The sequence below is a fragment of the Leptodactylus fuscus genome, chromosome 3, assembly GCF_031893055.1.
Source record: "Leptodactylus fuscus isolate aLepFus1 chromosome 3, aLepFus1.hap2, whole genome shotgun sequence".
Classification (NCBI taxonomy): Eukaryota; Metazoa; Chordata; class Amphibia; order Anura; family Leptodactylidae; genus Leptodactylus; species Leptodactylus fuscus.
Genome location: NC_134267.1, coordinates 24,257,732 through 24,279,493, shown reverse-complemented (window position 1 = coordinate 24,279,493; position 21,762 = coordinate 24,257,732). Strand labels below are relative to the sequence as shown.

The 21,762-nt window shown below is 41.8% G+C and overlaps 1 protein-coding gene across 1 annotated transcript in view; it reads right to left on the bottom strand.

Moving 5' to 3' along the window:
• Window positions 1–1,755: 1,755 nt before the first annotated feature.
• Window positions 1,756–21,762, bottom strand: part of LOC142198458 (phospholipase B1, membrane-associated-like) — a 51,953-nt gene continuing 31,946 nt past the window's right edge. The window contains exons 39-62 of the mRNA XM_075269493.1: window positions 21,358–21,466; window positions 19,359–19,410; window positions 18,741–18,821; window positions 18,377–18,442; window positions 17,937–18,037; window positions 17,632–17,713; window positions 17,417–17,521; window positions 16,485–16,580; window positions 15,720–15,791; window positions 14,887–14,964; window positions 14,528–14,591; window positions 14,203–14,261; window positions 12,717–12,784; window positions 11,664–11,707; window positions 10,953–11,052; window positions 8,209–8,260; window positions 7,613–7,693; window positions 7,199–7,264; window positions 7,018–7,112; window positions 6,826–6,907; window positions 5,830–5,928; window positions 3,674–3,769; window positions 3,509–3,583; window positions 1,756–2,004 (exon numbers count right to left, since the gene is read on the bottom strand). Of these exons, the coding sequence (XP_075125594.1) occupies window positions 1,756–2,004; window positions 3,509–3,583; window positions 3,674–3,769; window positions 5,830–5,928; window positions 6,826–6,907; window positions 7,018–7,112; window positions 7,199–7,264; window positions 7,613–7,693; window positions 8,209–8,260; window positions 10,953–11,052; window positions 11,664–11,707; window positions 12,717–12,784; window positions 14,203–14,261; window positions 14,528–14,591; window positions 14,887–14,964; window positions 15,720–15,791; window positions 16,485–16,580; window positions 17,417–17,521; window positions 17,632–17,713; window positions 17,937–18,037; window positions 18,377–18,442; window positions 18,741–18,821; window positions 19,359–19,410; window positions 21,358–21,466 (2,072 nt within the window). The remainder of the gene's footprint in view (window positions 2,005–3,508; window positions 3,584–3,673; window positions 3,770–5,829; window positions 5,929–6,825; window positions 6,908–7,017; window positions 7,113–7,198; window positions 7,265–7,612; window positions 7,694–8,208; window positions 8,261–10,952; window positions 11,053–11,663; window positions 11,708–12,716; window positions 12,785–14,202; window positions 14,262–14,527; window positions 14,592–14,886; window positions 14,965–15,719; window positions 15,792–16,484; window positions 16,581–17,416; window positions 17,522–17,631; window positions 17,714–17,936; window positions 18,038–18,376; window positions 18,443–18,740; window positions 18,822–19,358; window positions 19,411–21,357; window positions 21,467–21,762) is intronic.

The window sequence follows — 21,762 nt, the reverse complement described above, 5'->3', positions numbered from 1 at the left end:
GGCCAATGCTGACTCCTTCAGTCTCAGGCCTTCCCTTTGGGCTCCGGTGTTCGTTTTCCATGTAGTTTGAGTATCTGGACTCAGTGTGGGTTAGCTAGCGTCTCCTAGGACCTGCAGCCAGAGCTGCCCTGAGCCCATTGACTAAATACATCCAGGCTGCAGATGGTTAACCCTGCAAGGACGTTCCTGTTATTGACAGTCGGACATCCCAGAGAGAAGGCAGGGGTGACTTATTACCGTGGCTACCTCACCAATCTCTGTATACACAGTGCTCAATGAGTTATATACTGTATACATCTATATATACACACACATTACAGGAGCCACCATGACACTACTAATAGCGGACCCTCCACACAGTATAATGTCCCATCGTGGCCCCAACTGTGTTCATTGTTGATATTGCAAAAATTTTGAGTTCAGCACCTGAAAATTTGGGGTCACACCACCCACACACTATTATTATGCTCCAGAGTATAATGATTGGCGGCGCAGCGGAAGTGACAAACATCAAAACCAGTGGTGCTCCCCTCTCCTGCGCTGCTGAGTCCGGTCCTATTCAGTGAGGTCACAGCCGTGGGTTACACCAGTGTCATTATGCGTTTCAATGCCGGCCTGGCCCATGTGACGTCAGTACAGAGGCGCAAGAGTCCAGGAGAGGTGAGTAACATTGGCTTTTATGTCCACTCATCTCCCCTGGGCCTCCAATCATTATACTCGGGGGGGTTGAAGAGACCCCAGAGTATAATAATAGCAGTATTTGTTGGGGTTCACCACCAAAGAACAGCAAACTGAGATACACAAAGCAAATCAAGGGTTATAAGAAACCCATAGATGTCTTGAGGAATGAGCTATTGTGACGTGACCCCCCAGTCCCCCTTCAATGTATACAATATGAATAGAGCTATATACAGAGTATACATTCTATGTGCATGGTCACTGGCTTGGAAAGTGACACTTCACTCCGGACCACCGGTAACTTCTACAAAGCTAGAAGTGAAGGAAAAAGCATCAAATAACCTTCTCCAATATGTGTAGGAGCCCTCGGCTAAACTGCCCATCTGCATCTCCCACAATGCAATGCAGCACAGAACAGAATTTATGATTTTTAGAATTTGATATATTTCAAGTGGCAACCAGCAGAATTGTGAGTGCAGCTGTGGATGTGACTGGAGTATAAGGGCTAGTTCACACGTAAAAACCTCCTGGCTTATTTTGGTCCTGAAAAAAACCGCTTCCTAATTAGGAAGCTTTTTTTGACATTGCCAAGCTTTTTTGGAGCTTTTTTTTTTTGTAAAAACCGCTTCCAAAAAAAGCCAGGCTGTTTTCCTCTCCCATATGAGTGAATGGGCTGAAAAAACCGCTAGCGGTTTTTTGCAAAAAACCGCGCGGAAAAAAAACGCGCGGTTTTTGCCTCCCATTCACTTCTATTGCTTTCTTCAGGCGGAAAACGCCTGAAGAAAGGTCATGTCGCTTCTTTTTTCTGCTAGCTGAAAAATAACTAGCAGAAAAAAAAAAGCTAGCTGTTCACATAGGGCTCCATTGTAAAGGGGCTGATTTTGAAGCGAAATCCGCTGTCAAAAAACTCCCCTTTGCCCACGTGTGAACTAGCCCGACATGATATAGCCTAGATAGAGGGAGTCTTCTGAGGTGTCACCGACCATCTTATGTACAGTGCGGCTGCTACAATGTATCTCAGCAGGTGAATTAGACAGAGAGATGTTTCCGGAATAACCTGAGTCATGTCCTTGTTCTTCAGAAGGAGGAGCCACTTTCACTCAATCGGTTCTTCCTCTTAGATTTGCTCCGGTTTTTTATGCAGACCACAATCCCAACAACTGCACAACCCAGAGCCACACCGCCGACGGAAGCCACAATCACCGACCACATGGGCAACTGATCACTGTCATCTTTTACTGGGTCCTCAACCTCTGGGTCATCGACATCTGGATTGTCAACCTCTGGCAGTCCACTGTTCTTCAAGGTAAAAAGGAATGGCTGATCCTAAGAGAAAGATAAAACATATTAATCATGTTACATACATTACATTACTTACTCTTATACTCCAGAACTGCGCTCACTATTCTGCTGGTACAGTCACTGTGTACATACATTACTTATCCTGTATTATACTCCAGAGCTGCGCTCACTATTCTGCTGGTGCAGTCACTGTGTACATACATTACATTACTTATCCTGTACTGATCCTGAGTTACATCCTGTATTATACTCCAGAGCTGTGCTCACTATTCTGCTGGTGCAGTCACTGTGTACATACATTACATTACTTATCCTGTACTGATCCTGAGTTACATCCTGTATTATACTCCAGAGCTGCACTCACTATTCTGCTGGTGCAGTCACTGTGTACATACATTACATTACTTATCCTGTACTGATCCTGAGTTACATTCTGTATTATACTCCAGAGCTGCGCTCACTATTCTGTTGGTGCAGTCACTGTGTACATACATTACATGACTTATCCTGTATTATACTCCAGAGCTGCGCTCACTATTCTGCTGGTGCAGTCACTGTGTACATACATTACATTACTTATCCTGTACTGATCCTGCGTTACATCCTGTATTATACTCCAGAGCTGTGCTCACTATTCTGCTGGTGCAGTCACTGTGTACATACATTACATTACTTATCCTGTACTGATCCTGAGTTACACCTTGTATTATACTCCAGAGCAGCGCTCACTATTCTGCTGGTGCAGTCACTGTGTACATACATTACATTACTTATCCTGTACTGATCCTGCGTTACATCCTGTATTATACTCCAGAGCTGCGCTCACTATTCTGCTGGTACAGTCACTGTATACATACATTACATGACTTATCCTGTATTATACTCCAGAGCTGCGCTCACTATTCTGCTGGTACAGTCACTGTGTACATACATTACATTACTTATCCTGTACTGATCCTGCGTTACATCCTGTATTATACTCCAGAGCTGTGCTCACTATTCTCCTGGTACAGTCACTGTATACATACATTACATTACTTATTCTGTACTGATCCTGAGTTACATCCTGTATTATACTCCAGAGCTGCGCTCACTATTCTGCTGGTGCAGTCACTGTGTACATACATTACATTACTTATCCTGTACTGATCCTGAGTTACATCCTGTATTATACTCCAGAGCTGCACTCACTATTCTGCTGGTGCAGTCAATGTGTACATACATTACATTACTTATCCTGTACTGATCCTGAGTTACATCCTGTATTATACTCCAGAGCTGCACTCACTATTCTGCTGGTACAGTCACTGTGCAATGTGTTGTCATCTTGTCCTGATCATGTTCAGCTGACATAAGTATATGACTCTTTATATGACAGCCCTCCACCTGTGTGAGCAGGTTATAGTAGGTTCTGTATATAATGGTTCTATTCTTTGTTAATAAGTAGAGAGCTTCAACATAGTGAAGGAAACTGTCAGTAAGTGACATGACCTGCATTTCGCTTACTATCCCCTGTGATTGTTCTTACATTGGAAGGACAGTTCAGCTTTACGCGGCTGTGGGTGAAGTTGTTGTAGTTCGTCTTTTGGCCAACAGGCTGTATCTGTAGATAAAACACAGACATAAACTTTATAAATTGTCAATGGGTTATGAGAAACATCATCTATAGAGCGCCCCCTACTGGTGCTCTTACCATGTTATTCCACAGGGCGATCGCCATCTCTGCGTGTCCTCCCTCAGAGAAATGGAAGCAGTCTACAGCGAAGAAGGCAAGGTCTGGGTTCCCGTCCTGTGGCAAAGAGTCATATCTTAATGTGCTCTACACTACTGCTCCAGCATTACACCAGAGCTCTACACTACTGCTCCAGCATTACACCAGAGCTCTACACTACTGCTCCAGCATTACACCAGAGCTCTACACTACTGCTCCAGCATTACACCAGAGCTCTACACTACTGCTCCAGCATTACACCAGAGCTCTACACTACTGCTCCAGCATTACACCAGAGCTCTACACTACTGCTCCAGCATTATAACAGAGCTCTACACTACTGCTCCAGCATTACACCAGAGCTCTACACTACTGCTCCAGCATTACACCAGAGCTCTACACTACTGCTCCAGCATTACACCAGAGCTCTACACTACTGCTCCAGCATTACACCAGAGCTCTACACTACTGCTCCAGCATTACACCAGAGCTCTACACTACTGCTCCAGCATTATACCAGAGCTCTACACTACTGCTCCAGCATTATACCGGAGCTCTACACTACTGCTCCAGCATTACACCAGAGCTCTACACTACTGCTCCAGCATTACACCAGAGCTCTACACTACTGCTCCAGCATTATACCAGAGCTCTACACTACTGCTCCAGCATTATACCGGAGCTCTACACTACTGCTCCAGCATTACACCAGAGCTCTACACTACTGCTCCAGCATTACACCAGAGCTCTACACTACTGCTCCAGCATTACACCAGAGCTCTACACTACTGCTCCAGCATTACACCAGAGCTCTACACTACTGCTCCAGTATTACACCAGAGCTCTACACTACTGCTCCAGCATTATACCAGAGCTCTACACTACTGCTCCAGCATTACACCAGAGCTCTACACTACTGCTCCAGCGTTACACCAGAGCTCTACACTACTGCTCCAGCATTATACCAGAGCTCTACACTACTGCTCCAGCATTATACCAGAGCTCTACACTACTGCTCCAGCATTATACAAGAGCTCTATACTACTGCTCCAGCATTACACCAGAGCTCTACACTACTGCTCCAGCATTACACCAGAGCTCTACACTACTGCTCCAGCATTACACCAGAGCTCTACACTACTGCTCCAGCATTACACCAGAGCTCTACACTACTGCTCCAGCATTACACCAGAGCTCTACACTACTGCTCCAGCATTACACCAGAGCTTTACACTACTGCTCCAGCATTATACCAGAGCTCTACACTACTGCTCCAGCATTACACCAGAGCTCTACACTACTGCTCCAGCATTATACCAGAGCTCTACACTACTGCTCCAGCATTACACCAGAGCTCTACACTACTGCTCCAGTATTACACCAGAGCTCTACACTACTGCTCCAGCATTATACCAGAACTCTACACTACTGCTCCAGCATTATACCAGAGCTCTACACTACTGCTCCAGCATTATACAAGAGCTCTATACTACTGCTCCAGCATTACACCAGAGCTCTACACTACTGCTCCAGCATTACACCAGAGCTCTACACTACTGCTCCAGCATTACACCAGAGCTCTACACTACTGCTCCAGCATTACACCAGAGCTCTACACTACTGCTCCAGCATTACACCAGAGCTCTACACTACTGCTCCAGCATTACACCAGAGCTTTACACTACTGCTCCAGCATTACACCAGAGCTCTACACTACTGCTCCAGCACTATACCAGAGCTCTACACTACTGCTCCAGCATTACACCAGAGCTCTACACTACTGCTCCAGCATTACACCAGAGCTCTACACTACTGCTCCAGCATTACACCAGAGCTCTACACTACTGCTCCAGCATTACACCAGAGCTCTACACTACTGCTCCAGCATTACACCAGAGCTCTACACTACTGCTCCAGCATTACACCAGAGCTCTACACTACTGCTCCAGCATTACACCAGAGCTCTACACCACTGCTCCAGTATTACACCAGAGCTCTACACTACTGCTCCAGCATTACACCAGAGCTCTACACTACAGCACCAGGTCTTCTCCACACTTCTGTGCTATGCAGGGGAGGTTTAGGCCCCACCATATTTCCTCCCCTCCACTCAGTATTGATCCTATAGGGTTACTTACACCATCTACAGGTACCGCAGTGTTGGTGAAGAATGGTTGAGCCACTGCAGCAAAATCCTCCCGCTCTGTGTATTTCTCCGCCAGTGCAGCTACATGTACCTGTAAGAGAATGAGATAGAGAGCGACCATTAATATAATTCATACCTGAGCATTACAGGTGAGCAAACCAATTTGATTCAAGCTGGGTTTGACCAGAATATTCCAAATTGTTCTGTTTTGAACAAGGCCGAATCATTTACCATTTGTAGTAGATGAGCTAATAATAGCCCCAGCCACAAGCACTGCACAGAGAAAGTATGGAGGAGAGACATGTATGATGTACTGGCATCACCTGACAGCCTCTCAGACATAGTCAGTGTTAGGTGGACACCTTACAGTGGTTAGGTAATATACTGGGTATAAGATGCAATGGAAGAGGAACACCAGGCATATCAGTGATGGTGGAAGTAGAGGATGGATGTGTAATTCATCACTGCAGGATCTAAAGGAATTACTTTTCAGCAACACACAGCCTGTTAATCTATAAAGTCTCTGTTTGTTAAGGGTTTCTATTTTGGTTATCCAATATACATACAAACTGCCACCATTGTAAATGTGGATGGTAACAGCAACACTACCTTCTTGTGTTGAAAGCCCCATCAGTAACCGTAGTGTTGTTGTACTTACTGAGAATAAAGTCTTTGAAAGCAGTGAACCACAAATATTGAGCGAGGGTTCTGCTTGTTCCTCCTCTGGAACATGTAATTTACCAGACTTTCTTCACGTAAACAGATCCCGATGTGCAACCCCAACATCCAAGACCTGCCTGGGGTAGATCTAAGGCAAGCACGGATGGTGGCGGCACTGGCAGACATGTATCTGGGCCCAAACTGAACAAACCAAAATGAAACGAAACTTGAGAGATTCAGCCATGACTACTCTGTATGTGCGGAGCTCCCTCTAGTGGAGGCTGCAGTATACAGGATTTGGCTGCAATGACATGATGTGGTCACTTACCTGCAAGTCTCTGTTGAATTTCTTTATTTCGTTCAGTTCTGGGGATCCCTCTGAGGGGTTAATGAAGCAGGGGCACACATTTCTAGGAAAAGCACCGATTACCCGTTAGTACATGTAACATAGGGCGCTATTATTTATGCAATGAGAGTGATGGCCATTATAAGACACAAGGTCAGGGGATTAGATACTGACGGCCTTAGGATGCTGCAGCCAAAGGTCTCTGCGTTGACTTTACGCAGCCCCTCCACCTCCATGATTTGCACCAAGTTGACGAAAACGCGAGGAATCTATGAGACGAAAGAAAATCAGAAGAAATAAGATGGCGGCTCAAAGATGGCGCCCGAGTTATCAGATGGGAATCTACGGGACACACCTCCTTATAGAAAAGGTCCAGGGCTCTCTCCAGATGCTTGATGTGATTGGTCAGAGAATAGCGATCCTGCAAAAGAAACGCAACGTTGTAACAGTAAGATCTTCCAAAAATCCTGAATGTGGGGAATTAGTTTCTGAATGTGAGTCCGTAACTGTGTGCACAGTGTCCTAGAACTAATAACAAGAGAATTGCATTGCTAGCCCTTACACCATGCCACAGAATAAAACTGTGTGAATATGGTCTTATCATGATTGTTTCAATCACAACGATATGGGAGTATTCAATGGCATTATGCATTATTAATTGAGCACTGTATGGCGGCATTAAATCAGCAATATACTGTATGAGAGTAAATGGCAATGTGATGTAACGTATTATGTGGTAGTGAAGTCTATATTGCAGTGTTTTACTCACCCGGTCCCTGCAGTACTGGCAGAGGTCATTACCCCCAATGAAAATTGTGATCAACTTCCAGTCCTGATCAAAGTTTATATCCTAAGAGGAAGCGGAAAAGAAAGGAATCAGTGTAAGGAAGCAGAATACCGTATACTGGTGCTTATACTGGACATCGGGGAGTATTATTATTAGTGGGGTTCAACCACTGGGACCATCAATAATCACGAGAATGGGTTCTTGTTCCCTGTCTGAATGGAGCGGGAGTCTATGCGCATGCACTACAGCCCCATTTATTGTCTATGGATCTGTCTGAAACGGCGGAGCACAGGGCTTAGCTACTGTATCACCAGCAGTCCCAAGGAGAATGAATGTAGTGACAGCGCCTGCGCGGCCTGATACTCCACAGGGGAACAGACCCAGAGGTCAGGCCTGCACCGATCACTATCGTATCCCCTGCGAAAACAGGAAAACATTACAATTTGGATAAACCCTACAAAGATTAAATCTACTCCAAGACTAATAGGTTATGTATGGCAATATAACCCCCAATATAACACTGCCCCATGTCACACCATCTGTGAGGTCACCGTAGTTACTAATCTGATAATACTCACATTACTCTCCTTCATCTTCTTTACTAGAGACTCAGCTTGTGATGGAATATTCCTACATGAATAACAGGATAGAAAGCTCTTATAATAGTAACATAACACAATGCTGGGAGTGATAGTCACATATAGATTATGTAGGAAATGAACTAGAACATCCTATTTATTTATTATTATTACAATTATTATTGTTACTATTATTATTATTATTTATAGCAATTATATTATTTACTATGCAGCATATGGGGTATACATAGGGAGCCGTATTATAGTAGTTATATTCTTGTACATAGGAGTAGTATTATAGTAGTTATATTCTTGTACATAGGGGTAGTATTATAGTAGTTATATTCTTGTACATAGGAGTAGTATTATAGTAGTTATATTCTTGTACATAGGAGTAGTATTATAGTAGTTATATTCTTGTACATAGGAGTAGTATTATAGTAGTTATATTCTTGTACATAGGGGTAGTATTATAGTAGTTATATTCTTGTACATAGGAGGTAGTATTATAGTAGTTATATTCTTGTACATAGGAGCAGTATTATAGTAGTTATATTCTTGTACATAGGAGCAGTATTATAGTAATTATATTCTTGTACATAGGAGAAGTATTATAGTAGTTATATTCTTGTACATAGGGGTAGTATTATAGTAGTTATATTCTTGTACATAGGAGTAGTATTATAGTAGTTATATTCTTGTACATAGGGAGCAGTATTATAGTAGTTATATTCTTGTACATAGGGGTAGTATTATAGTAGTTATATTCTTGTACATAGGAGTAGTATTATAGTAGTTATATTCTTGTACATAGGGGTAGTATTATAGTAGTTATATTCTTGTACATAGGAGCAGTATTATAGTAGTTATATTCTTGTACATAGGAGCAGTATTATAGTAATTATATTCTTGTACATAGGAGAAGTATTATAGTAGTTATATTCTTGTACATAGGGGTAGTATTATAGTAGTTATATTCTTGTACATAGGAGTAGTATTATAGTAGTTATATTCTTGTACATAGGGGTAGTATTATAGTAGTTATATTCTTGTACATAGGAGTAGTATTATAGTAGTTATATTCTTGTACATAGGGAGCAGTATTATAGTAGTTATATTCTTGTACATAGGGGTAGTATTATAGTAGTTATATTCTTGTACATAGGAGTAGTATTATAGTAGTTATATTCTTGTACATAGGGGTAGTATTATAGTAGTTATATTCTTGTACATAGGAGTAGTATTATAGTAGTTATATTCTTGTACATAGGGGTAGTATTATAGTAGTTATATTCTTGTACATAGGAGTAGTATTATAGTAGTTATATTCTTGTACATAGGAGTAGTATTATAGTAGTTATATTCTTGTACATAGGGGTAGTATTATAGTAGTTATATTCTTGTACATAGGAGTAGTATTATAGTAGTTATATTCTTGTACATAGGAGTAGTATTATAGTAGTTATATTCTTGTACATAGGGGTAGTATTATAGTAGTTATATTCTTGTACATAGGAGTAGTATTATAGTAGTTATATTCTTGTACATAGGGGTAGTATTATAGTAGTTATATTCTTGTACATAGGAGCAGTATTATAGTAGTTATATTCTTGTACATAGGAGCAGTATTATAGTAATTATATTCTTGTACATAGGAGAAGTATTATAGTAGTTATATTCTTGTACATAGGAGCAGTATTATAGTAGTTATATTCTTGTACATAGGAGCAGTATTATAGTAATTATATTCTTGTACATAGGAGCAGTATTATAGTAGTTATATTCTTGTACATAGGAGTAGTATTATAGTAGTTATATTCTTGTACATAGGGGTAGTATTATAGTAGTTATATTCTTGTACATAGGAGCAGTATTATAGTAGTTATATTCTTGTACATAGGAGCAGTATTATAGTAGTTATATTCTTGTACATAATAGTAGTATTATAGTAGTTATATTCTTGTACATAGGAGCAGTATTAAAGTAGTTATATTCTTGTACATAGGAGTAGTATTATAGTAGTTATATTCTTGTACATAGGAGTAGTATTATAGTAGTTATATTCTTGTACATAGAAGGTAGTATTATAGTAGTTATATTCTTGTACATAGGAGCAGTATTATAGTAGTTATATTCTTGTACATAGGAGCAGTATTATAGTAGTTATATTCTTGTACATAGGGAGCCGTATTATAGTAGTTATATTCTTGTACATAGGAGCAGTATTATAGTAGTTATATTCTTGTACATAGGAGCAGTATTATAGTAGTTATATTCTTGTACATAGGAGGTAGTATTATAGTAGTTATATTCTTGTACATAGGAGTAGTATTATAGTAGTTATATTCTTGTACATAGGAGGTAGTATTATAGTAGTTATATTCTTGTACATAGGAGTAGTATTATAGTAGTTATATTCTTGTACATAGGAGTAGTATTATAGTAGTTATATTCTTGTACATAGGAGGTAGTATTATAGTAATTATATTCTTGTACATAGGAGTAGTATTATAGTAGTTATATTCTTGTACATAGGAGTAGTATTATAGTAGTTATATTCTTGTACATAGGGAGCCGTATTATAGTAGTTATATTCTTGTACATAGGAGCAGTATTATAGTAGTTATATTCTTGTACATAGGAGCAGTATTATAGTAGTTATATTCTTGTACATATGGGGCAATATTATAGTTGTAGTTTAATATGTTAAAATATTTTTGCATGAAGGCTAAATTCTCACTTACTCAGTCGATGCATTACTGACTGCCATATTAAACATTTGGTTATCAGTGCCAATGCCGGTGGAAAATCCCTTTAAATTTGGATTGAACTTCCTAAAAATATCTAAAAGAAATAGAATATTATGTAATAAAGATAAAGGACATTAGCATGAAATAACTGAATATATAAATCCCCATCAGTCCCAGGATGTTCTGCATCTTATTATTACTATTCCTATACAATATCGCTGAATGTCTATGTCTCTATTCTCACAACACTTCCTGCTCCAGAGGGCTGACTGTTTTATCACAGGGACATAGGGCCTCTTATTACCAGCCAGTGAGATTTCACCTGTCATTTACCTACTGGACTTAGTGAAAAAATTAAATTTGATTCTAATTTGTTGTTATGAGGCTGGTTATTGTACAATAAGCAATAAGAATACGGGAACAGGAAGTGTTATCATGGGGTCACAGGCAGACTGAGCTCTTTTCACAGTGGACACTGCATCTCCCGGTCCTCCTGTCCTCAGTAGTTGTCCCTGGATACAGAATAGTTCTACCTTGGTTTATTTTGGCTATGTCCATATTCCATCATACATGACGTACACGTGTACATTGATCTCTCCACAGACCATCATAGATTTAGTTTAATAGACTCAATGTCACTCAATAAAAAAATCTGAATCTGTGCTATAATAATAGTGATATCCAGATGTTTATGAAAGTTCTTACTTGGTAATGTGGTGTAGGTCTCCAGAGTCCCATCTCCTCCAATACTGCAAGGGAATGTAAATATATCAGTCACAACTGGTGGAGATGGCGCCTATAGAGTTGTCCTGTCCCCCTACTCATATAGAGTTGTCCTGTCCCCCTACTCATATAGAGTTGTCCTGTCCCCCTACTTATATAGAGTTGTCCTGTCCCCCTACTCATATAGAGTTGTCCTGTCCCCCCTACTCATATAGAGTTGTCCTGTCCCCCTACTCATATAGAGTTGTCCTGTCCCCCTACTTATATAGAGTTGTCCTGTCCCCCTACTCATATAGAGTTGTCCTGTCCCCCTACTCATATAGAGTTGTCCTGTCCCCCTACTTATATAGAGTTGTCCTGTCCCCCCTACTCATATAGAGTTGTCCTGTCCCCCTACTTATATAGAGTTGTCCTGTCCCCCCTACTCATATAGAGTTGTCCTGTCCCCCCTACTCATATAGAGTTGTCCTGTCCCCCCTACTCATATAGAGTTGTCCTGTCCCCCCTACTCATATAGAGTTGTCCTGTCCCCCCTACTCATATAGAGTTGTCCTGTCCCCCCTACTCATATAGAGTTGTCCTGTCCCTCTACTCATATAGAGTTGTCCTGTCCCCCTACTCATATAGAGTTGTCCTGTCCCCCCTACTCATTTACAGTAAAGCTGTATGGTGACGCTATGAAATCTAAAATCACTCTGGATTTACAGTAATCCAATAATATAATATGATGTGACAAGATATAATATAATAAAATATAATGTGATATAATATAACGTAATATGTGATATAATGTAATATGATGTGATATTATATAAGATGTAATATAGTAGAATATAATATGATGTGATATAGTATAATGTAATATGATGTGATATAATGTAATATAATATATGATGTAATATAGTAGAATAGAATATGATGTGATATAATATGATTTGATGTAACATCATATAATATAGTATAACATGATGTGACATGATATAATATATAATGTAATATATGAGTGTAGTTCTAGCTGTATATTGCTGTTCTCACCTCCAGGAGACTCCTCTCCATTCTGTAATAAGGTTCATCAGGGACGTTGACTTGGCGCCTAGTCCAGCCTAAATATAAAGTATAGTAATGAAGCAACAATTTTAGTGGAATCTGAGGTTTTGAGGTTTGCTACCCATGGATCATTATGACACTCTGGGTGTATAGTAATTGGAGGCCCAGAGGAGGTGAACATATCATACAGTCATACACACCTTGTCCCACCTCTCCAGGACTCTCTCATAGCGTTCAGTCCTCCTTCTTGGGTGATATCAGCAGTTTCAGGGGAACGCTGAGGCCGGTGATTGGGTTTCATTGGTCACATGGGGCTTCACCGATGATACCTTGATGTAACTCTCATGACGTTGACGTGCTCCAAATGACCACTGAGGTGCAATCACAGGCCACTGATATCCCCCAGTAGGCCTGAAGAGAAAGGAAGAGGCCACAAGATGCCTCGAGGGAGCCCAGAAGAGGGCGATGATCAGTTATTTTCCGACACCTCCCCTGGGTCTCCAGTATTTGGGGGTTGAATAGACCTTAAAGTTTCATAATAATTTAGGGATGGCAAACCCCAAAAATTCTGGATTCACCAAACCTAAATTATTAGAAAATTTGTAATGAACCCGAGTTATTAGGGGGCGTTCACACTACCGTCGGTGTCCGACATGTAGTGTCCGCTCCTAGTGTCCGCTCAAAATCTGTCACGGACACTAGGAGCGGACACTAGATGTGTCCGTGACACCTGTCATTCACTTTAATGGGCATGCAGGGTTCCTCTGTCCGCTTGAGAAGTCGGACATCTTCTCTTGCGGACAGGGAAGGACGGGCACGGAGTGCAAAAGAACGCACCCGATGCCCATTCAAGTGAATGACAGGTGTCACGGACACATCTAGTGTCCGCTCCTAGTGTCCGTGACAGATTTTGAGCGGACACTAGGAGCGGACACTACATGTCGGACACCGACGGTAGTGTGAACGCTCCCTTACAAACCAGTTTTCTCATCTGGGCCTCTAAATATTATACTCTGGGGTCTAAAGAGACCCTTATGGTGAAAGAAACTGGTGTGTGAAACTTACAAATATTCGTCAAACAAATCTTGTGAGGTTTGCCCATCTTTATTACACGCATATACTGTATACATATATAAACATATAGAAAAATATATATACACACACACATTTTTTTTTTTCAGCTTTGCCATATAGACTGGGATAGATCTGCAGAGTCATCTCATTATCATTTCATTCACCTTCAAATATTCACAGAAAAATTATTACAAAATCTTTTTCAAAATCCCTTTCATGATTGACTTTGCTCTAAATAGCAGCACAGACTGTCCACGCTGCAGGCGGTCTAGTATGGCAGCCATTGTTGTAGAACATAATGTGATCGTACAGCACTGGATATGTAAGGATGAGGCTCGATCTCCTAATACACAGTAAATCCCGCATTAATGATAATATAAAGACAACATGAGAGACTTACAGTCAGTGAATCCCCCAGAGCTGCCACCACCTTGATATCTCCTGGGCGGAGCTTATGGACTGTAAATAATAAGAACCAGAAGTGATATAAAGACCAAACACTACAATACGTCCCCTTGTGGTCACCTCCAGTATTACAAGTAATATAATATACTGTGTATTCTGATTTCTGTCTTTTTCCCCCATACACTAAACACTACAGATACTTGTCCTTGCTGGATGTTGTAATATACAGAATATCTACATATTGAAAAGTTATAATAATAAAATCAATGGAATTGTAATAAAATATTAATTGGAGATTTTCATTTTTATGTCGTCCTCACCTGACTTGGGAATATCATTGGACACTGCGATGAAATCTTGACAATTCATATCACTGCCCCAGTTCTGTGAGGAGACAGAAGATATGACTGGAATAATAATATAATATAATTATAATAATAGTAAGAAGCAGGAAATCATCTTTACATGGGGAATCTGATATAAAACCAAGGAAAGTCACACCAGCAGATCCGTGACTGATAAAGGATGTCCCATACAAAGAGTTATAGCATACAGGCACACTAGGCAGCTGTCCGGGGCAGCAGAATTTAGTAGCACAAAGTATATGACCAGCTTAAGATGGAATCCCCCTTTAAATGTCTGACCCAATCAGAATGACAAGTCCCACGAGTAATCTTACATCAATAGGCTTTGGAGTGGGTGATGGGATGGGATAGTTGTAGTTGCTGTTCTTGTAGGTCCTCAGGTATGGCTGTGCCTAAAAGAGGAAGTAAATGGTTTAATTTATTATATTTACAAGTGTTTGGTCTAATAGACCGATCTTCATGGGAGGAGAAGAGATGATTACGGTCTGTATTGCGATAGTGTAAAGGACAACCATCATGGAGCTTCTCAAACACATGGTTGGCCAAATGAGATGAGGTCTTGAGGGCTTTCCACTATAGTCGGAAAATCCAGGACCATTGCTGGGCTGGCACTGGACATATCACTTAATGGGGACCATTCGCCACCTCCATCAACTCTATCTCTTTGCATCCATCCACGATTCTGGAGTAGTTGGAATTTCTTCTCTAGTTCCTACCATTCCTGAGCCATCAGTGCTGTTAGTTTCAGTATCCAAGATACTAAGCAGTCTCTCTACTGTCTGGACTGAAGCAGGTAGTTTGGGACCACCTATCTGACAACAGACACCATATTTGGGCTCAAAGTAACAGAAACTACTACTCAAGAACCGTAGGGGCTAGAGAAGAAAACTGTGCCAGGGTCAATGGAGCAGCAGCAAGGATGGATCCATAGAGTTGTTGGAGTACCCTTTTAAGTCATTCCCTCTAGTGAACCTTATTGATGAATTCTGAGTTATTAGAGGGGGATTCTCCTCACTGGGTTGGAGTGGAGTCATTACAAGAGGAATGCACTGGTGGATTTCGGGTGGATGGATTTGACCCATCTCTTTTACAATGGGTTGTCTTATCTCCATAGTCACAGTGGCACTTGAGGACGGAGGCCGCCTACCTGTGTAGGACACCGGAGCGGGATATTCTCAGTAAAGTCAAAAGTGTCCGTCTTCTGGTCAAGAGGCTCAAGCTGGGAAATAAAAGCAGATAAGAGACCCAATGAGAGGCGGGAACTGTGTAATCTATGTCACAACGAGATGAAGATCTGTAAATCCAGACTAGCAATGAAGATCCTACACAATATTGTAAGACACTGCCTGGCATCGCCTAAAGCTCTGCCTCTGAATAGTATACGTTGGGACCCCTGCAGATCAACGGCCTCCTGGAGCGTGAGGCTTAATTGCTACAGTAAATGTGCGGCAAGTGAGCAGAACAATGCCCGGCAGGTAAGCAAAGCCCCGCGTGCTTCACGTAACAGCTAATCTGCGAGGGTCCCAATTCCCAACAGTAGGACCTCTACCAATCTAAACTAATCTTAGAGATAGACACCTCCAGTTTTGTATACATGGTCACATGATCAGAACCAGTTGATGTCGCTCTTCCTCCTCTTTCCCTCTTGTTTTTGCAGATAGTTACCTGTGCTATGGGGGCCAGCACACTATAGTAGAAAATGAGAGAGGGGAGGGAAGAGGCAGAACGACCGTGAGGATGGTGAGCCCAGCCCATGTGGTGCTGCGCGGCCCCAATCACATCCATGTGTGGTCGGATCCATCACCAGCAACTTGTGGACATTTTCCACTTGGTGAAAGTACTGAATAATCGGTGAAATCATCAATAAAGTCAATGAAGACCTCAAGGTTATAAAATACATGAATAACTTTACCATGTTGTTCCAGAGCATCCTGGCGAGCTGAGTGTGAGACTTCTGGCTGAGGTGGAAACAGTCCGGGGCGAGATACGAAATATCAGGCTCTCCTGTCTTATAAATATGGAAAACAGATTTGTATATTATATGTATTTTATATATTCAATTCCTCCTATTGTACCGCTACCTCCTCCTCCTGGTGTACCTCTGTCTCCTCCTAGTGTATCACTACCTCCTATTAGATTCCGACTACCTCCTCCTAGTGTACCTCTACCTCCTAGAAAACCGCTACCTCCTCTTGGAGTACCACTACCTCCTAATCCTAGTGCATCACTATCTCCTCCTAGTGTACCTCTACCTCCTCCTAGTGTATTACTAACTCCTGCTGGTGTACCTTTACCTCCTAGAGTACCACTACCTCCTCCAAGAGAACCGCTTCCTCTCCAGGTGTACCCCTATCTCCTACTGGTGTACCCCTATCTCCTCCTGGTGTACCCCTATCTCCTACTGGTGTACCTCTGCCTCCTCCTGGTGTACTGCTACCTCCTCCTGGTGTACCCCTATCTCCTCCTGGAGTACCTCTACCTCCTTCAGGTGTACTGCGATCCCAAATGTAAAGAACCATGGAATTAATGGTGCTATATAAATAAATAAATAATAATGATCTCCTCCTAGTGTACCTCTATCTCCTCCTAATATACTTCTAGCCCCTCTGCCCCCATTGACCACAGCTTTCAGATAACAGCCGCCCCATCTTATCACATATCAAGGCAGATACGGGAAGATTTGTGTAATTGACTTCTAGATGAGTCTGAATAGAACAGTGTGGCACTATAAAGCAAGGAGAATTTCCAGAGTATACAAGGACCCCCATACTGTAGATTTAATAGCTATGCTTTACTAGGGGATCTAGGAGATAGCACATGGTCTATATAGAAGGACTGGATTACCGAGAGATGAGGAATTTTTGGATTTCGGAAAAATGGCTGGAGAACCACCGTGAAATCTTCTCTGGTGTCGTATCTTCCAGAGTCAATGAACTGACGGAGACTGTGCTGTAGGGGGCAGAAAACATGAAAAGTCAGTTATAATTTCATAGGCTTTGCGGGTATTTATAGGTGAGCCGATGGGTACTTTCTGGTCATGTTATAATACAGTCTTGTACCTGATAGGCGCTGTTGGTTCTCCTCAATACTTGGAGCTCTTCAGTATTCTCCTGGACGCTCAGCAGACAAGGACACAGCATCCTAGAAGGATTACAGGAGACATCCAGGTTACACAGACTCACACCCACCGCCCTGTACTAATACCACTACTGTACTACTACTTATATAATACTACACGACAATACTCCTTACACTCAGTGGACACCGCCTGGTTTTTCAGTTCTGTATTCACTGCTATGTAGTTTATTAATACATCTTTATAAGAGGCAGAGTCTTGTGTTTCTGATATAGAGCTCCATATTACCTTGTCAGGACAGTAGGACAGCTGACACGCTGGTCCAGCACCACCTCTCTTAGTGGCATAATGTCCATCACCTCCACCAGGTTGACAAAGGCCCGGGGAACCTGGAGGAGCAATACAGGTAGTCAAGTAACAGCAGACTCAAAGGAATCACTTACTGACATGTCGTGTAGAGAAGGTTGGGGGGCCGGGTGACTGCAGGTCAGCGACCATTCAAGTGGACACAAGCAGAGTTGCAGTACTCCGGCACCGCCACTATACAGTGGATGGAGCTCTCTGGCCCTGGCACTACTGCTATATAGTGGATGGAGTCTTCTGCTTCCAGCTTTGCCGCTATGCATTTAATGGGGTTATATCCCTACAGCGCCACCACTGGGGAAATGACACAATACACATTTGTCATCGCCATCAATGGGTTGCCTGTGTAATGTCCAGAAACCAACCTCAGCATGCAGGATATCCAGAGCCCTCCGGATGTTGTTGGTGTAGGAAGACGGTGAGAAGACATTCTGGGGAAGAACCACAAGAACATGGACATTAGATGAAGTCTGAGATGCAACGTACATTACAGAAGTATTCACACTCACACTGCTATGTATTCCTGCGTGGCCGCATGTCCTTCTGCTATGGACACCTGTATATGATACCTACCTCTGTTACCTTCTATAGCAGTTTGTGTATTGGAAGGGAAGTGACAACCAATCGGAGTATCTTCTGGGACCCTGACACAATCCTCTATGATAGGTTGTCACTGTTACCATCCTCTATTCCATATACATATCAGTAGTATTAGTTCTCATGACTTACGCTGTCAGTACAGGACGCACACAGGTCATTGGCTCCGATAAATACTGTGATCACCTTCCAGTCATTATTAAAATTAATTCTCTGCAAAACATTTAAGATTTTATTAATTGTCATCATCATATTAGAGTTAGATTTACATCATCTATTGTGTATTCAGTTTCAGATGTCTCTTGTGTAGTACCCCCAGTACTATATGCTGTATGTGAGGTCTGTGTATCCAGGAGGCGGCTGCCATCACTAGCTCTCATGTATCAGCACAGATCAGTCCTTGGATGATCATGAGGACTCTCCTCTCCCTTGTGCTGGCTGACACTGATATATATCTATATCTATCTATCTATCTATCTATCTATCTATCTATCTATCTATCTATCTATATAGATATAGATAATTTCAGTAGTACAGGCAGCTATGTGAAGGAGTTACACAGATTCTACCACAGCAAAAGGGAGGAAATGTACTGTATAATGCAGTCTACTTAGCAAATTGCTTAATTTTGTATTTAGGAAACAGAAAAGTATAAAAGTACGAGTCTATAGCTTTTAACTTTGTCTTTTGCTGACAACTTTTGTTCTGGTTATACCCTATGCACATTTCTGAGGTTATGTAGTAACTCACCTTGTCTTGCCTCATCTGGTCCACTAGAGCTCTTGCCTGGGTGGGCATATCACTGCAAAGCAACAAAACACAATTTCTATTAATAACCTCTACAGCTTTATTATGGGACATCTTTCGTCTTATACCAATCTAATGTTTAAATCCTGGCCATAAATTGTTGAATTTAGAATATTGCTGTTTGTGAACATTACAACTCCCACAATGCAGAGAATTCTCAGTGTAGCCTTTGAAATAAACAGAGTATAAGATCAATGCAAAATAGTATATACTTATAGTATATACTAATACATATAGTATACTTTATATATACTGTTCCCTTATTGTCCCCACACATGGTATACTGCCCCCTTATTGTCCCCACACATAGTATACTGCTCCCTTATTGTCCCCACACATAGTATACTGCCCCCTTATTGTCCCCACACATAGTATACTGCCCCCTTATTGTCCCCACACATAGTATACTGCCCCCTTATTGTCCCCACACATAGTATACTGCCCCCTTATTGTCCCCACACATAGTATACTGCCCCCTTATTGTCCTCACACATAGTATACTGTGTGGCTCGTAATTTGGCACGTAGACGCCGCAAGAGCTTTTGTGGGCCGTATACGCTCCCATTGATTTCAATGGGAGCGTGGATCGTACACGTGGCGCCACGTATATGATCCACGCTGCCATTGAAATCAATGGGAGCGTATACGGCCCGCAAAAGCTCCCACGGCGTCTACGTGCCAGATTACGAGCCAAAAGACATCATGTGAATGCACCCTAATACTGTGTGCAGGGGCCACTATGGGGGATAATACTGTGTGCAGGGGCCACTATGGGGCATAATAGAGCACGCAGGAATGCGTAGGAGGGGGTCGGTTGAGGTCTTTGGCATCGGTGTCATTCGGCGGGCCTCATGTCAAAAGTTCGCCACGGGGCCCCGCCATTCCTAGTTACGCCACTGCATGTCATGTTATTACATTTGGATTTCATCATTTCCTATGGGGGCAGTATTGTACACTTTAGTCCCTGGGTTCCCAGTAGTGATCAGTCGGCGGTATATAATAAGAGGTAATGATACGTATATCTGATATTATACAGTTCATTATATCATGAGTGTTAATGGTTCCTTTACTACAGGCTGTAAAATGTACATTTATGTGCTGTATAGATCACAATCCGCTGGAACATTGGAGCAAAGTACAGGACGATATAGGAAATCCTAAGATAACCCCGTGCTCCGGGCCAGGAAGAGCCGCCTCATTTAACATGTATGGACTATGCTCTAGGGCGAGTGAAGGAGCCTTAGGGGAGAGCAATATTATAACAGATTATATAGTATAGTATATATTATAGCTGGCTGGCCTGGCGCAGAGGCCCAGGAGCTTCATGTTAGCCTTCTGGGTGATATACATTATACAGGGGCAGATCTCAAGCAATCTCCAATGACCAATAGGCTCAGTATCTTGGAGGAGAGTTTCCATTATGGTGGAATATCTTTGCGTGAATCTTCCCCTGTCATATTTTAGTTGGCTAAGTACCTAGAGCCAGAATATACCATGATGTTTTACAGAGAGTTTACAATCTAGAGCCCTATGTAAATATATTGTGAAATATTGCAGTCTTCACACTGGCCACTAGGTGTCAGCATAACAGTTTACAGTTATAGGGATTGTGGCTCAGTGGTTAAGAGTCCTGTTTTGCTTTTGTGAAACGTAATGTTATTACCTTACTATTATTAGAATAGAGAAGGGAGATGACAGAGTTATAGCATTCACAGTACTGGGAGATAAGAGGAGGTCACCAGGGGAGGCCGCTGGATATCGTAAGGATGGAGTCTGAAGAATCGGATGGTCTGTATCTACAGGTTCATTAATGGTTATTACTCATAAAAGACTGTGTATTTTTTATCTAAGTAATATAAGGCGCATGTGATCATTTCTACAACATCTGCAATGGTGACATAAACTCAGTAAGATCAGATTGAGGAACATGTCAAGTTCTTACGTAGCTTTAGCCCCGGGAACAGCCCTATTGAGAAATGCGCTGTACGAGCTGCTATTCCCGTCCTCTATTGAGTATCCCGTAACGAATGGATTAAATTCTAGTAGGATATCTGAAATAACAGAGAGGAACAGTCCATAATAAGGATTGGCAATGCAAGTGACATTATATGAAACGTTGGATAGGGATGAGCCATAGTGGCAGGTAACATTGAAGAGGTTTACCTATCCTAAAGATAGAGCATTAATATCAGATTGGTGGCGGTCTAACACCCGGCAACCCCATCAATGAGCTGTCCTCATCAGCTGATACACAGAAAACTGAGCTGGAAGCAGACAGCGCTGTTTTCTGTGTAGTGGCGGAACGGAGTCACTGTAGCTTAGCTCCCATTCAAATGAAAGAGAGCTG